Raw genomic sequence first — 13,877 nt, forward strand, 5'->3', positions numbered from 1 at the left:
GTCTAAAAACGTGAGACGTATAATATTTGTATATCTTTCTTCTTTTGATATCAATCATTAAAGATATTTGATATAGAAATAGACTTTTCGTATATTTAGCAAACTTTTTATTATACTGTTGACCCTAAAAACTACCAAGCTTACGTGGCGCGCATACCAAGTAATTAATAAGCTAACTACGTCCTTTGGTTTGATGCGGGGCGTGCCAACTCGTCGGCCGAGTCCGGTCGAGGAGTAAAATGTGTTGATGTTGCGTTGAGGGCGCGACTGACTTCTCGATCTTGCGACTATGGCCGAGGAAGGAACATTCTCGACCTTCGGGTTCTAGAGCCTAAAGACAAGACTGCTAATTTTGTGAAGTTCAATATCAAATTTCAGCTTTCAATGTGCCGAATGTAGTAACTTGTAACACCTCACTTCGCCCAGAAGGCTAATGAGATGACCTCTGCCAATAAGGGCTTGAAAATCCTTCTCGATCGAGACTTTGATAGATAACCAGTTGGCCTTGGTGCATTGTTGTTTATCCAAACTGAAGATGTTCGCTGGTTGCCTTCACAGTGCTGTTTATCCAAACTGAAGATATGTTGGCGAAAAAGGAAAATAAAAATCTCAAGGTAGTTGAGAGGTTTCGTGTAGAGCGAGAGTTTGTGCATGACAGTTTGTTTGTTGAATTGGAGGGGCTTTACACGTTGTTTGCAGCCTTGTATTTATAGTAGTCATATTTTCTGTTTGGCATGGCCTGGATTATTCCATAGAGTCCAACTAAAAATTAAACTCCTTCCACACGCTAACACAAGGCATCACCACCATATTTTTTCTCTTGATAAGCCAATCCTTTTGCTAATAATTATCACAACCTAAATTGGTGCTAGTTAGGTAGCATATTCGAAATGCCTGATGCTAACCACGTGCATTAGAACTCTCATTAATTTCAAACCCTCCATGCTGCTTGGCGGCCAAATCCTCCACGTGTATGTGAATTATGTATGTCGTAAGCACTTGCAATTTGGAGATGGATTGTCTGCCCTGCCCTCCCTTTCCCATACCCTCCCCATGCCCTCCTGTTTTGTACGGTCACACTTAAGTCACGTCAATATTTTATATTAATTTTTTTATAAATATAATAAGACAAAAAGCAAATGTTGACGTGGCTTAACTGTGACCACATAAAACAAGAGGGTATGGGAAGGGGAGGGCAGACAATCCATCTCCCTACAATTTAATTGCAATGCTAACTCTTGAAAGCCTCATCACATCCCATTAATGTCACCAAGCCTAGGCTACCTAGGCTTCCTACCTTATCACCTTTAAACTCATCCATGCATGCATCCTGACCCTTCTTTCTTGAATACCAGCTTTGCAGTATATCCACATGTCCACACACATACCGCTTGCTTAGAAATATAATTTGCACCTTATCTATTCCATTTAAGAATACGTCAAGATAATTCATATTAAAAAAATACATACTATGATAAAAACCATAATATTATCCTTTAATAACAAAACTATCCTCATTTTTCCATCCGACGATTGGAAGTTATGCTCACTCAACGGCCTTAATTGCACTGGCCGATGATGTAAAATTGGGTCCAAACATATACATATTAATGTACAAAGAGTTGTAGGTCAAAGAACTCTAGAGCCACTTCAAAAGCTAGCCTAAAGCTCCCAAATTCTCAGGGCCGGCATTGTATTAGCGTTTATAAATTTTTTTTTCTTTCACTTACATGCCATCAAAGCATATCGCTAATTTAAAAAAATAAAAAAAATAAAAAAAATAAAAAAAATAAAAAAAATAAAAAAAATAAAAAAAATAATTCACTCCTACGTCTTTCACATTTCTCACCAACTTCTCTCTCTTTCATATAATTCACAAGACTCAGAAGGCATTTGCACCGCATCTCCTCCCTCCCCCCTTCTTGCTCAAAACTCCCCGCCGCAATCAACAGCAACGATGCTCCCATTCTCTTCCACACAAACCACCCCCTCACCTCCCCCTCCAAATCTCTACCCTTCTTCCCACTCAATCTCTCACTCTCTCCCCTCACCTCCTTCCACTCTCAAGCTCCCCAAAAACCACACCCACCTCCATCCCCATCGCCTCCGAATCCGAGCCATGGATGCAGCTCAGCCCTTCGACTACGAAACCCAGATCAAAACCAATTACCAAAAATCCAACGCCCTCAAAATCGCCATTCTTGGCTTCGGAAACTTCGGTCAGTTCCTTGCCAAAGCCTTCGTCCGGCAAGGCCACAGAGTCCTCGCACAATCTCGCTCCGACTACACCAAAGCAGCACAAAGCCTCGGGGTTTTGTTCTACACCGACCCCAATGATCTCTGCGAGCAACACCCAGAAGTTGTTATCTTGTGCACTTCGATTTTGTCCTCTGAAAAGGTAATCAGATCGTTCCCATTCCAGCGGCTTAGAAGAAACACTCTTTTTGTTGATGTTCTTTCGGTCAAGGAATTTCCGAGGGATTTGTTGTTGAAGTACTTGCCTGTTGAATTTGATATTCTGTGCACCCATCCAATGTTTGGACCAGAGAGTGGGAAGAACTCGTGGGCTAATCTTCCTTTTGTGTACGATAAAGTTCGGATTGGGAATAATGGCTTTAGGCTCAATAGGTGTGAGAAATTTCTAGGCATTTTTGCTAAGGAGGGGTGTAGGATGGTTGAAATGTCGTGTGCCGAACATGATAGGCATGCGGCAGGGTCACAATTTGTGACACACACAATGGGGAGGGTGTTGGAGAAGTTTAATTTGGAGTCTTCACCAATTAATACAAAAGGGTACGAGACATTGTTGAATTTGGTGGAGAATACATCCGGGGATAGCTTTGATTTGTATTACGGGTTGTTTATGTATAACAAGAATGCAATGGAGCAGTTGGAGAGATTGGACAATGCGTTTGAGGCTCTTAAGCAAGAGTTGTTTGGGAATTTGCACGAGGTTTGTAGGAAGCAGTTGTTTGGGACTGCAGAAGCAGCAGAAGCTCCAAGAGAAGAGCCTGCCCAGCCCCAGAAATTGCTTATGGTTGATGCTCAAAACGGACGTGATGAGACTCCTAAGAAAGGTCACGAAAATGGTGCTCCTCTGAATTCTCCTTCTGTATTTCCGAGATAATATGCTCAATGTGTGAACAAGTTGTGTTTCGTCTTTCGTCTTACTCCTTCAGTTAAGATGTATGATTTTGTGAATCGTTGACTGGATTTGATTTCCTCGGGCCAGAAGCCCTGCAGCCTTGCACAATGTGGCACATGCCTTCATGTATTTGAAGTACTTAAGACATATTTCAAATTCTTTATTAGTAGTATAATTAATTAATGGAAACATGCTTGCTCTGGTTGAAATTTCACATTCAAAGTTGATTTGCTTCTGTTTAATATATAGTTTCTTACTAGCATTGGGTGTTAATTAATATCTTAAACCATTTGATTTGATCTGTTTGAATGTATATTATAGTAAACTATTCGAATTAGTATCCCCACAATCTTGTAGATTTTGGTGAAATTGAAAGGAGCACGAGAAATTGGTAGCATTAGAATTGTAAAACATCAGGAGTGCAACTGGTCCTCTTCATATCTTCTGTTTGTTGACTGCTTATAAAATGTTGTTGCTTTTCACTGCAGATTAGGAAGGAAATGGATTAACATGCTCCAAAGTTTAAGTTTGCACTGGAAATTGGAAAATAGTTTAGAATATATGAATTACAACTATATGGATATGGATAACTTAGTATCTGATATGTACAACACTTTTGTCAACATTATACTTTCTGATCGTCTTTCTCGTCTTTCTTTTCATCTTTAAAACAATCAAGTTATGGCTGGCTCTTGATAAGTTGATGTCCTCTATTTGCACTCGAATTGCTACATGGCCTTTGATCACTTCCTAGTATATATTGGCTTCCTATGTGTTACAATCTTTCTTAAGAAGATGGGGAAAGTTATTTTTCTTGTACACACGCTTGCAGGAACAAAGCAGCTGCACTAAAGCAACAGCAACTATGTAGTGTAAACGATCACCTTGAAAGCAGCCCCAAGAATTGAGTGCCGATCTGGCTCTGTGCTTGATGAAAGGAGAGTGTTGTTGGCGAGGAAGTTGGAGATAAGAAGGAACCCATTCAGTTTAAATCAGTACTAGTGAAAGTCCATGAATCAGTACTAGTCGTACTTTTTCTTGAAGAAGTGAAATACCAGCCATATTAGCGGCTCAACGAGGAACTCCGCTGTGTAATTGTCGTTGATACGTGCAATGATTGGAACACATTGGACCCTTGTTCTTGTTTACGTCCAAAATTAAGTGACCACTGATAAAGTACAAGGTGGGCAGAGGACAAGAGAATAGTGAAAGAGTAGAGCAGGTAACAAGATCCATTCTCCGCTCAATCGAATTAGTAATCGATTCAGCTTTGTACCTGAATTATTTTGTGAAGGACATTGTATCGTGTGTTGTTAGTTGTTATGGAAGGGTTTGATTCGTATGAACTTGTACTTCGTCTAATGGTTTTTATGTTTCCAGTGTTGAAACTCTTCCTCCCTCCTCCCTGATAAGAAAGGGATTACATTATTTGGTTACTGTGGGAATTTTATGCAAAGATTATTTTGGTCGTCTGGACTTGTAATCTCACTATTTTATAGTAGTAGTATGGTACTATCCGGTGTTTTATAGGGCATGCCAAACGAGTCATTGTTTAGGAGTACTGCCACATTGGGAAGCAAACCCTTGGAACACGATATATAAGATTTTGGGTCTCGAGAAGCAATTTCTTTTCCATTTCGTCTATCAACATACTTTGAATATATTAGATTATCCACGCCAATCCAATTCTAGAGACCAAAACGTCCCTCATTGTTATAATTGGACAATTCTTAAAGTCAATGACCAATATAGAAACCATAATAATGAGCATAAGTTTTATTTGAGCTCACACTCTTTTGTGAGTTAAGCTAATTCGTCAAGGCGTGTGCTCGTCCCTTGCAACTTAAGGTCAAATTATCTTTGGTCAGGGCGTGTGCTCGCCTTCATTATTTTCCAACCAACCGAGCCCACCGCATCCTGTGACCTGACACAAGAACCTCTCCAAAATTGGGCCCATATTTTTCAGGCCATCTCACTCGCATTCGCACAGTGTCACTAATGCCGCGAAGCACCTGATCATCCAAACCAAAGAATAAGATCCAACGGTCCGTAATCTTCTTCCATATCCCATTTCATCTGCTTCAGGTTCCATCGGAAGTCCCAAAACTCTCTTCCTCTCGCTGTGCTTTGCGTAGTAGCTTCCCTTTCAACTTCGGAGCTGTTCCAAAATGCTGGCTCGCCTCGCCTCCAATCGGCTCCAGGAGATCCGTCGGATTTTCACTCAGGTTTATTTTCTCTCATTTTCCCTCTTTATTTTCTCAGCTCCCAAACACTCCCCTAATCTCACAAATTTTCTTTTTTGAATCTTCCGCAGCCTGTCCGGTCCTTCTCCACCGCCCTCAACTACGTGAGTTCCAATCATTTCTTCATTTCGACGTGTTGTCGTTTCCGAAATTAATGTATTAAGGATTGGATTATTGATTGAAATTTGAAACTTGGAGCAGCATCTTGATTCGCCGGAAAACAATCCAGACCTACCATGGGAATTCTCCGAAGCTAACAAGCAGAAGGTAATCCAAAATTTCTTATTTTTCATTATCTGAAATGTGTTTATTTTTTTGTTCGTTTTGTTATTTCTGGAATGCCCCTTTCTATTGTAATTTGTATAAGCATATCATTCAATGGCGATGCAATGCAGTAGCTGCGGCGAAAGACGTGTAATTGTTAAAAGATGAAAAAAGGAGAAAGATTGTGTAATTTGGTTGTCAATGTGTGCTTTACGCTGAGCTATCTATGTAGAACATTAAAAGCCTGGATATTTAAGCAAAGATGTGTATGAATAAAAGGTTTAGGATTTTTTTAGCACCCTTAATTCAAACATGCTGAGCTTTGAATTTACGCATTACTAGAGCCCAATGGGTCGAACGTTCCAACCGCGTAGCCAAGTTGAGTTACTAGAGAATTGGATTGTCCTGTAAGGTTTATATCTCCCCAAGTTATATATCGCATTTTAGAAAGTTTTCTTACTGCTTCATATGATGATGATGATGTTATATAAGTTCTTGAATTGGGGTTCTGAATATAAGCTGTTGGACCACGAGCACTGATTATGTCAATTACTTGACACTTGCAAGATTATTTTTGTGTTTATTGAGTTCTAAAAGGTGTTGTCTTTCCACTTTTAGGCGAAAGAGATACTATCCCATTATCCATCCAACTACAAGCAGTCTGCGGTGATTCCTCTGCTGGATCTTGCACAGCAGCAGCATGGAGGGTGGCTCCCTGTTTCAGCAATGAATGCGGTATGTTTGCATGAGTGCTTTTTTTGAATGATGTTTATCTTGTTCTCACTTAAGGAGGTGTCTATAGTGCCATTCTCACAAGGTGCTAACTTTTGATTAGTTGCATCTCAACATGCGCTTGACTCATTTAGCATTTATGTTGTTCATATCTGATACACAAGATGTTATCACTTAACACGTACGAATTTTATTGGGATTATATACGTAGATTATAAATACACATAAGAAAACTCTCCTAGGGTCTTTAAATTAGGTCTGAATGAGGGTATGATATGTATTGATCCTTCGGTTCTCAACCATGATGCACCTCAACCATCCATATTTGATCTAACAAATAACAATCTTAACCTTATTATGGGACTTGCAAAAGAAAATTATATGATAGATACGTACTTGAGGTCTGCTTTTTCCTAGATTCACTGGGATGTGTTGAAATATATGATAGACACCTCCTTCAATACCCTAGTTATTAATATTGTATTAATTGTACTTTAATTTTTTCTGTTTTATTATATGCATGTGTGTGTATATACTATATACATATATATATTATCTGCAAGCCCAATTCGAATCATATCTATAGTTGTTAGATCAAACTAAGATTCATGTGTGTTCTGTTCAAAAGTAGACAAATCTGGAGATCAGGGTGATTGTCTAACTCTCATTGGCTCTAGTTAATTGTAGGATTTAACAGCATAATAATAATGCTGCCATCACTACTAAAGAAGTAATCAGCAGGAGTTAAATTATTGAAAGGCCTTAACTGAAGAAACTCCTTTCCCTGTTTGTTTGAAGGTCATGCTGTCAATAACTTAGATTAATTCTAGTCTGACACTTTTTCTTAATTTAGAATATATGGATGTGTTGCAGAACCAGCACATGAGAGTTCCTGCTTTCAGTTTATTTAACTAGCTGAAAACTAGCTGAAAACTTGTTGGACACTGATATTTAACAATTTAAACCTTGTTGGACAGTGGTATTTAGATTGTGTTGTTGCAGTATTAATCTTCGTCTATAATTGCCAGGCTAGCTATTTGTCTGTTGTTATTGCATAAGTTTTCTGTTCAAGTAGGCTGATGTTCTGTTTGGTCAATTGTTCATCTATCCATGAAGATTTGTTTATAAATTTGGTGTGCATTATGTGTTGTGTCATTCTTTCTGCATCAGGGGTGGATATAAGGAGCCTAGAGGGTTAGTTTCTATCACTGTTTGTCCAAGTTAAGTATCCACTTTGTCGAATTGTTCGACCAATCTGAAATTCCGGCAAGCAAGGACGATTGATAATTAAAACAAGCATAGATATAATTTCAAAAACCTGAATTAAGTGTTGCCTAATAGTTTAAGAATTGTCCAACTTTTAATTCAGGTTAAGAAATTACATCTGTATTTGCTTTATTACCAATTGTCCTTGAAGTTCAGATTGGTTGGACTGGTTCTACCCCTATATTGCATCACATATTTGCGAGATCCTAACTTTGTTCTTGAAATGCAATTTGGTCATTAGTATAATATTTTTTTTCACAGCTTAACATGTTAAAAATCTCATTGTTGTGCTGATTCGAAGTTCCAGTTATTGGAAATTAAAGAGGCTTATTTGAAGTTCCAGTTATTGGACATTAAAGAGGCTAAGTGAACTTTAACTTATTTTGATTGTTTCATGGATGGTCCAGGTGGCGAAGGTAATAGAAGTTGCACCTATACGTGTATATGAGGTTGCAACATTTTACTCGATGTTCAATCGGACTAAGGTAGGAAAGTTTTGGATTTTATTATCTATGTATCATTTTGTTATTATGCCAATTTCTGTACCCATGTGCATTTCTTTGATTGGTTTTAGGTGGGCAAGTACCACCTTTTGGTTTGTGGCACAACACCATGTATGATTCGTGGTTCACGAGACATTGAAGCAGCTTTACTGAAACATTTAGGAGTGAAGCGCAATGGTGAGTCTTATGCAGTATATATGGCTTTGAAATCCTCTATTTTTTTTTTTGTCAATTTTAAACCACTCTAAGATAAAATGGCATGTACAAGTAAACTTTGTATTGGCCATGTGCAGAAGTAACCAAGGATGGATTATTTTCTGTTGGAGAAATGGAATGCATGGTGAGTCTGTTCTTAACTGTTTAGTGATCTGAACTTTCCGCTTCTGGCTAGTCTTTAGCACTGGTTTTGCGTGATTCATCTCGATTAAGATAAGAATAACAGTAGAAACAAATAATACGTTGGTGAGTAGTGGTCCATGAAACTTTTATTATAACGTCTGGTGATAAAATTTAGAAAGGCAGGTTCCTGCAAACTTAAGTTACAGTTTCTGACTGACAAAAGACTCATCTCATGTCAACACAAATTAAGAGTTAATGTTGGTATGGAATTTCACTAGTTGTCCTCACCATCCTGTTATTTGCACTATTCCTTGGTTGACAGCCTGTGACCCTAACTATGATAAATAACTTCTATCGACCCTCTTTTTATCCACTTCTTTTCTGTAATGTTCCGTTCCTTTCCAACAATTATTGCTATTCATTTTGAACGAGTGATGCATGGACTCATATAAGTCATTTGTTGTCTACAGGGAAGCTGTGTGAATGCTCCCATGATTACAGTCGCTGATTACTCCAATGGATCGGAGGGATATACATACAATTACTACGTGCGTCATGACTTTATAAATTTATTATTACACTTGTACTTTCCAGAAAATTTTGGAATTTATATTTGTATGCTATGTCAATTTCAGGAAGATGTTACTCCTGAGCGAGTTGTGGAAATAGTTGAGAAGTTAAAAAAGGGCGAGAAGCCACGGGTAAGGAAACTAGGTGTTGTTACATTGTGAAACTTTCCCCCTTATTGTTGCAATGAAGTGTAATACAATTTTTCCACATTTCCAGCATGGTACTCAGAATCCTAAGCGCATTATGTGCGGTCCAGAAGGAGGAAATACCACATTGCTCGGTGAGCCCAAACCTCCTCCGTGCCGGGATCTTGACGCATGTTAAAACTATGGTATATGTTGTCTCTAATAAAGCAACGGTTGGATGCCGTCAGGGTTCCCTTTGCTGTGAGAACTTGTCGAATTTGTTATGCTCGACCATTTTTTGTACTAGGATGGCAGTGTTATCTCTGCCGGTAATGTAATTGTGTATTTTTCATCTTTCAATATGCTGTGGTGTAAGCTATACAGCTTTTTAATTGATATCCAGAACTCAAAACCACCTGAGTCTTTGTTTCTTCTTTTATAATAACTGAGTTGTCTAAGGTTAAGGTCGTCGTCGGGCATTGGAAGGTATTTGGGCAAAAATTCTAGTATGTTTCGGTGTATGACATGATACATGAATACAACTTTTGAGACTTGGAACAAGATGTAGGTACTTGTACTGTGTGGCTGCCGAGAAATGGAAAACAAGAAATTCTGGTAATGACCCTTTCGATTTGCAAGCCTCCTATACAGAATTGTAAAGTTTTGAATTTGTAGGGTTCAGATTTTTCTTGGTAAGTTTTCTCGGCAGCCAAACACTGCAGCCAAATCTTTTGAAGTGGGAAATTAGTGTTTATTTATTTATTGGTTTCTGAAAATCCACCCTCTAACCCACTTACACCGCACACCCACAACCCACCACATCCCGTGACCTGAAGGAGGAACTTCTCCAACATTAGGCCCATATTTTTCAGTCCATTTAACTCGCATTCGCACAGTGTCACTAATGCCGCGAAGCACCTGATCATCCCAACCAAGCAACTGTTAGAACCCAAATCTCAAACCCTAACTCAAACCTTAACTATTGCACATAGAAGAGAAGGAATGAGGAAGATAGAAGGAGCAGAGCTCCAATATTTTTGTATTGATTTGTTTTGTTAAATTCTGTTTCGTTTCAAACCAAAGAGCAGGTGCTCTTATACATGAAGTGTGACTGCCAGCTGGCATTTCTATCAAATTCCCCTAATAACCAGTAAAAACCCTCAATTACAACTAATTTGACTCTTTACTTTAAGCATAAACCTCAATTACAAATTGGGTTCATAACAATATTTCCCCCTTGAAAATTAGCCTTGTCCTCAAGGCTTAAAAAAGAAACTGTGGAAACTTGTTTGAACGCAGCAGCACTCTCCTTCAGTTCCAGAAATGTCCATTGCAATCCCAATATGAGCAAGTTTCAAAGTAGGTGCATCATTCACTCCATCAACAGTCATAGCAACAACCTCACCATCAATAGCTACTTGTTTATTCCGCACTGCAATTACCTTATCAGCCATAGCATTTAGTTCAGACACCTCAAGCACACCATTGTTGACTTCCTCAGGATCAAGGAGAGGTAACTCAAATATAATGGGTCGTAAGTCATGAGGCTCAACTCCATTTGTTCCTTTACCTTCTTGGTCCATAGCATCATTTCTCACAACATTATGGCTAGGCTGCAAAATATTCAGCACCATATCACTTTTATTCCCAAATTCCATAATAAAACTCAAGTCCTGCACATCAGCAATGTTTGCCGTTTCAAGCATTGGATAAATTCTGACCACACATTTGATGTTGTTCTCAACACCATTTATTGCTCGATGACATGTTGATCCCTTATCACCTGTACAGAGAGCCCTGAAATTCCCTGTTGTCTGATGAACAACATCAACAAAAAACTCAATAACAAGTTGTTCCACAGGGTCCCTATCAATTGATATATCTAAGAAGACAAGAGGGTTCTTTTTCTTGCTCTTATCTTCAATGGATGTTGATATTCCTTGTAATTTGATACCGTGAAGAGCCCCACCACCTCTCTGCAAAATCTCAGCAACCACATCTTCATTTCCAAGTGAATTTATAGAGCAGGCAGAGTACACCATTATTCCATGGTCTAATGCACCCGAGTGCCTACACGCAGATCTTACACACACAACCATTGCCACGTCTAAGTCATCAATAACCCAAGGTTGAGGGATAAGGTTTTGACAAGTAACTAAAAAGGACATACCCTTCTTTGAGAGAACTTCTGCAAGCTGTGCATAACCAAGATCAAATATATTTCCAGCAACTATTCCTCTAATCAGATTCTCTACCCACTTGACTTCATCTTCAATAGCATCACTAAGGTCCACTACATTCTCAAACAAGGATATGGCCTTGGCATTGTCTTCATCCACATGTCCCACCCGGTTTAAAGCCTTAATTCTTGACAAAGCTGAGATCACATCCCCAAGAGCTGAAAGAGATTTATTGACGTTTTGAGCTTCCTTAAGGTTTTCCCCTAGAACTACAGTTTTTGCTAGACTCTCACTGCCACCCACATTCACAATCCAAAGCTTGCTCATTGTGGACCCTTCATCAAACTTAAGCTTAAGCTCATCAGACTGTGTAACCATCGCTGGAATTGCAGAAACCATATTGTTGAATTCGGAAATCACATCAGCAAATTTATGCACTTCAGAAATAGTTGAGAATAACCTTCCTCCCTCACCTTGACTTTACTTTCTATATTGTCAGCAAGAGATATACAATATTCACGAGACAGAAACTGGTCAAGAGATTGAAATCTGCCCTCACATATCGATCGTAAGGAAACTATCAAACTCAATGGGGAAGCTTCTTTTATTTTCTTGAGAGATACAATATTAATGTCCTGATTGCAGTCCGTGTTAGCCAAATATGCAGCAACTTGTGCAGCAGCCATTGCATAACTGGCAGATTTTGAAGCTGAGTCTACAAATTGCATATGTCCTCCTTCACACCACAGCATGCGATTCGCACCACAGCAGGGACGTACATCAACAGCCGCAGATACAAAATCTTTACCATACTTTACCTCAAAAATATGCCTTAGTGAGATCAGTTTCAAAATCTCAGAACACCTAGAAGAGGCCAAGATTAAACTAGCAATTCCTTCTTTGAGACCAGGCTGACACTCCTTTGGCTCTGCGATGATAGAAAGTCTAGATACTACTAATTCACAGAAGAGCTCAATGAACTCATTGGCAGCCAAAGTGTTATGTTCTCTAATCACATGTTCAACCCGAATTCGAGCAGTAGCGTTTTTACCAGATTGTAGGAGCAAGGCAATGACACGCCTCATTTGCTTCACTACCACCTGCCCCTTGTTCCTCAGCAACTTTATTCGAGCCACCGCCATCTTCAATTGCATTTTGTTGAATTTAGAGCCTCCACCCGTATCCCAAATGCTATTACAGTAGCATATGTCACCAATTGGCGTGGAGGAACCAATTATACTGCCCCCAAATGCTGCCTGTGATGTGTGAGTTGGACTTTCAAAAGGACTTGGTTGAGCAAGATTGGACCCAAATGCTCCAAACATAGGCTTCTGACTAAAACCAGATGAACAAGCAAAAGCTCTACCTAAAACAATTGTACTTCCATATTCAAAACCAAGGTAGCAATTTAAGTCAAAATAATGGAGCTGGATGGCAAGACAGTCAAGATGGAGAACTTCAATATTGTGAACCAGTGGCTGAATGAACATATTGTCATTCTGTCTCTTAGACATTTCATCAAACAGTTTCAATGCACAGAAATTCTTCTTCACAAATTTTCCCACAAGATACCAATGAACCAATCCAAATTTATCTTTCAGGTATGCACCATAGTTATCAGTCAAAAGAGAAGGGAATTTAGCCTCCGAAGTTGCTGAAATGATACTCAAATTAAGAACTACCTCAGGTCTATTTTTCGTAGTATCGAATAACGAGTGCTCATGGAGTAGCCGCGGAGCAGAGGTCATCGTTGAAGCATGAATCCCTGCTTTCGATTCCGGACGCAAAACTGTAGCTGCAGCGGAGTCCTTCGAGTGTGGCTTGACGGCCGAAGTTGCAAGTGCTTGCAACAACGGTGAAGATGAAAGCAGCGGTGGAGCTTGGACTGCCGACGGACTAAGCTGCGATTGGGCTCCTTCAGCACAGATTGGGCTCCGAGTTAGCTGGATCGGATCAATTGCAGGAGAACCATGATGATCGCTCGCAAAAGGGGCGGAGATACATTCCCCGGCACCTCGAAAGAACATGTCGCGACGAAATTGTGTAAGAGAGTCGGCGAAGGCCTGGTCGATCGCAGCGGTGATGAGGGAAGGTAAAGCAGCGACGCAAGCCTCCAATGAAGCAAGACGGGATTCCAAGGCAGCGTCGCAAGTAGCAGCGGATTGGCGGGTGTGCACAGAAGGGAATCCAGGAATCGATATGGGTGATACCATTGTTAGAACCCAAATCTCAAACCCTAACTCAAACCTTAACTATTGCACATAGAAGAGAAGGAATGAGGAAGATAGAAGGAGCAGAGCTCCAATATTTTTGTATTGATTTGTTTTGTTAAATTCTGTTTCGTTTCAAACCAAAGAGCAGGTGCTCTTATACATGAAGTGTGACTGCCAGCTGGCATTTCTATCAAATTCCCCTAATAACCAGTAAAAACCCTCAATTACAACTAATTTGACTCTTTACTTTAAGCATAAACCTCAATTACAAATTGGGTTCATAACAGCAACAAGATC

General features: G+C 39.5%; 3 protein-coding genes across 3 annotated transcripts; 2 read left to right on the plus strand and 1 right to left on the minus strand.

Moving 5' to 3' along the window:
* Nucleotides 1–1,858: 1,858 nt before the first annotated feature.
* Nucleotides 1,859–4,491, plus strand: LOC126611608 (arogenate dehydrogenase 2, chloroplastic-like). Its single transcript, XM_050279918.1, has 2 exons — nt 1,859–3,089; nt 3,978–4,491. The coding sequence occupies exons 1-2, from the start codon at nt 1,958–1,960 to the stop codon at nt 3,995–3,997; spliced, it is 1,152 nt and encodes a 383-aa protein (XP_050135875.1). The 5' UTR covers nt 1,859–1,957; the 3' UTR covers nt 3,998–4,491.
* Nucleotides 4,492–5,134: 643 nt separating this feature from the next.
* LOC126611609 (NADH dehydrogenase [ubiquinone] flavoprotein 2, mitochondrial) lies at nt 5,135–9,602 on the plus strand. Its single transcript, XM_050279919.1, has 10 exons — nt 5,135–5,370; nt 5,460–5,492; nt 5,590–5,655; nt 6,271–6,387; nt 8,058–8,135; nt 8,225–8,330; nt 8,447–8,493; nt 8,963–9,040; nt 9,128–9,193; nt 9,279–9,602. Exons 1-10 carry the CDS (start codon nt 5,314–5,316, stop codon nt 9,384–9,386), a joined length of 756 nt encoding a protein of 251 aa, XP_050135876.1. The 5' UTR covers nt 5,135–5,313; the 3' UTR covers nt 9,387–9,602.
* Nucleotides 9,603–10,297: 695 nt separating this feature from the next.
* Nucleotides 10,298–13,580, minus strand: LOC126611607 (uncharacterized). Its single transcript, XM_050279917.1, has 2 exons — nt 10,758–13,580; nt 10,298–10,629 (listed from the first exon to the last, which is right to left on the minus strand). The coding sequence occupies exon 1, from the start codon at nt 13,578–13,580 to the stop codon at nt 11,784–11,786; it is 1,797 nt and encodes a 598-aa protein (XP_050135874.1). The 3' UTR covers nt 10,298–10,629; nt 10,758–11,783.
* Nucleotides 13,581–13,877: the final 297 nt, after the last annotated feature.

Source organism: Malus sylvestris, chromosome 17 (genome assembly GCF_916048215.2).
Source record: "Malus sylvestris chromosome 17, drMalSylv7.2, whole genome shotgun sequence".
NCBI classification, from domain to species: domain Eukaryota; kingdom Viridiplantae; phylum Streptophyta; class Magnoliopsida; order Rosales; family Rosaceae; genus Malus; species Malus sylvestris.

What these genes read in the sequence shown, in the direction of transcription:
- LOC126611608 (XM_050279918.1), top strand. Translation starts at nt 1,958, where the DNA reads ATGCTCCCATTCTCTTCCACACAAACCACCCCCTCACCTCCCCCTCCA. An exon ending in TAAGAAAGGTCACGAAAATG is followed by an intron (nt 3,090 to 3,977) that starts GTGCTCCTCTGA and finishes ACACGCTTGCAG; the next exon opens with GAACAAAGCAGCTGCACTAA.
- LOC126611609 (XM_050279919.1), top strand. Translation starts at nt 5,314, where the DNA reads ATGCTGGCTCGCCTCGCCTCCAATCGGCTCCAGGAGATCCGTCGGATT. An exon ending in TCTCCACCGCCCTCAACTAC is followed by an intron (nt 5,493 to 5,589) that starts GTGAGTTCCAAT and finishes AACTTGGAGCAG; the next exon opens with CATCTTGATTCGCCGGAAAA. An exon ending in GATATACATACAATTACTAC is followed by an intron (nt 9,041 to 9,127) that starts GTGCGTCATGAC and finishes TGTCAATTTCAG; the next exon opens with GAAGATGTTACTCCTGAGCG.
- LOC126611607 (XM_050279917.1), bottom strand. Translation starts at nt 13,580, where the DNA reads ATGGTATCACCCATATCGATTCCTGGATTCCCTTCTGTGCACACCCGC.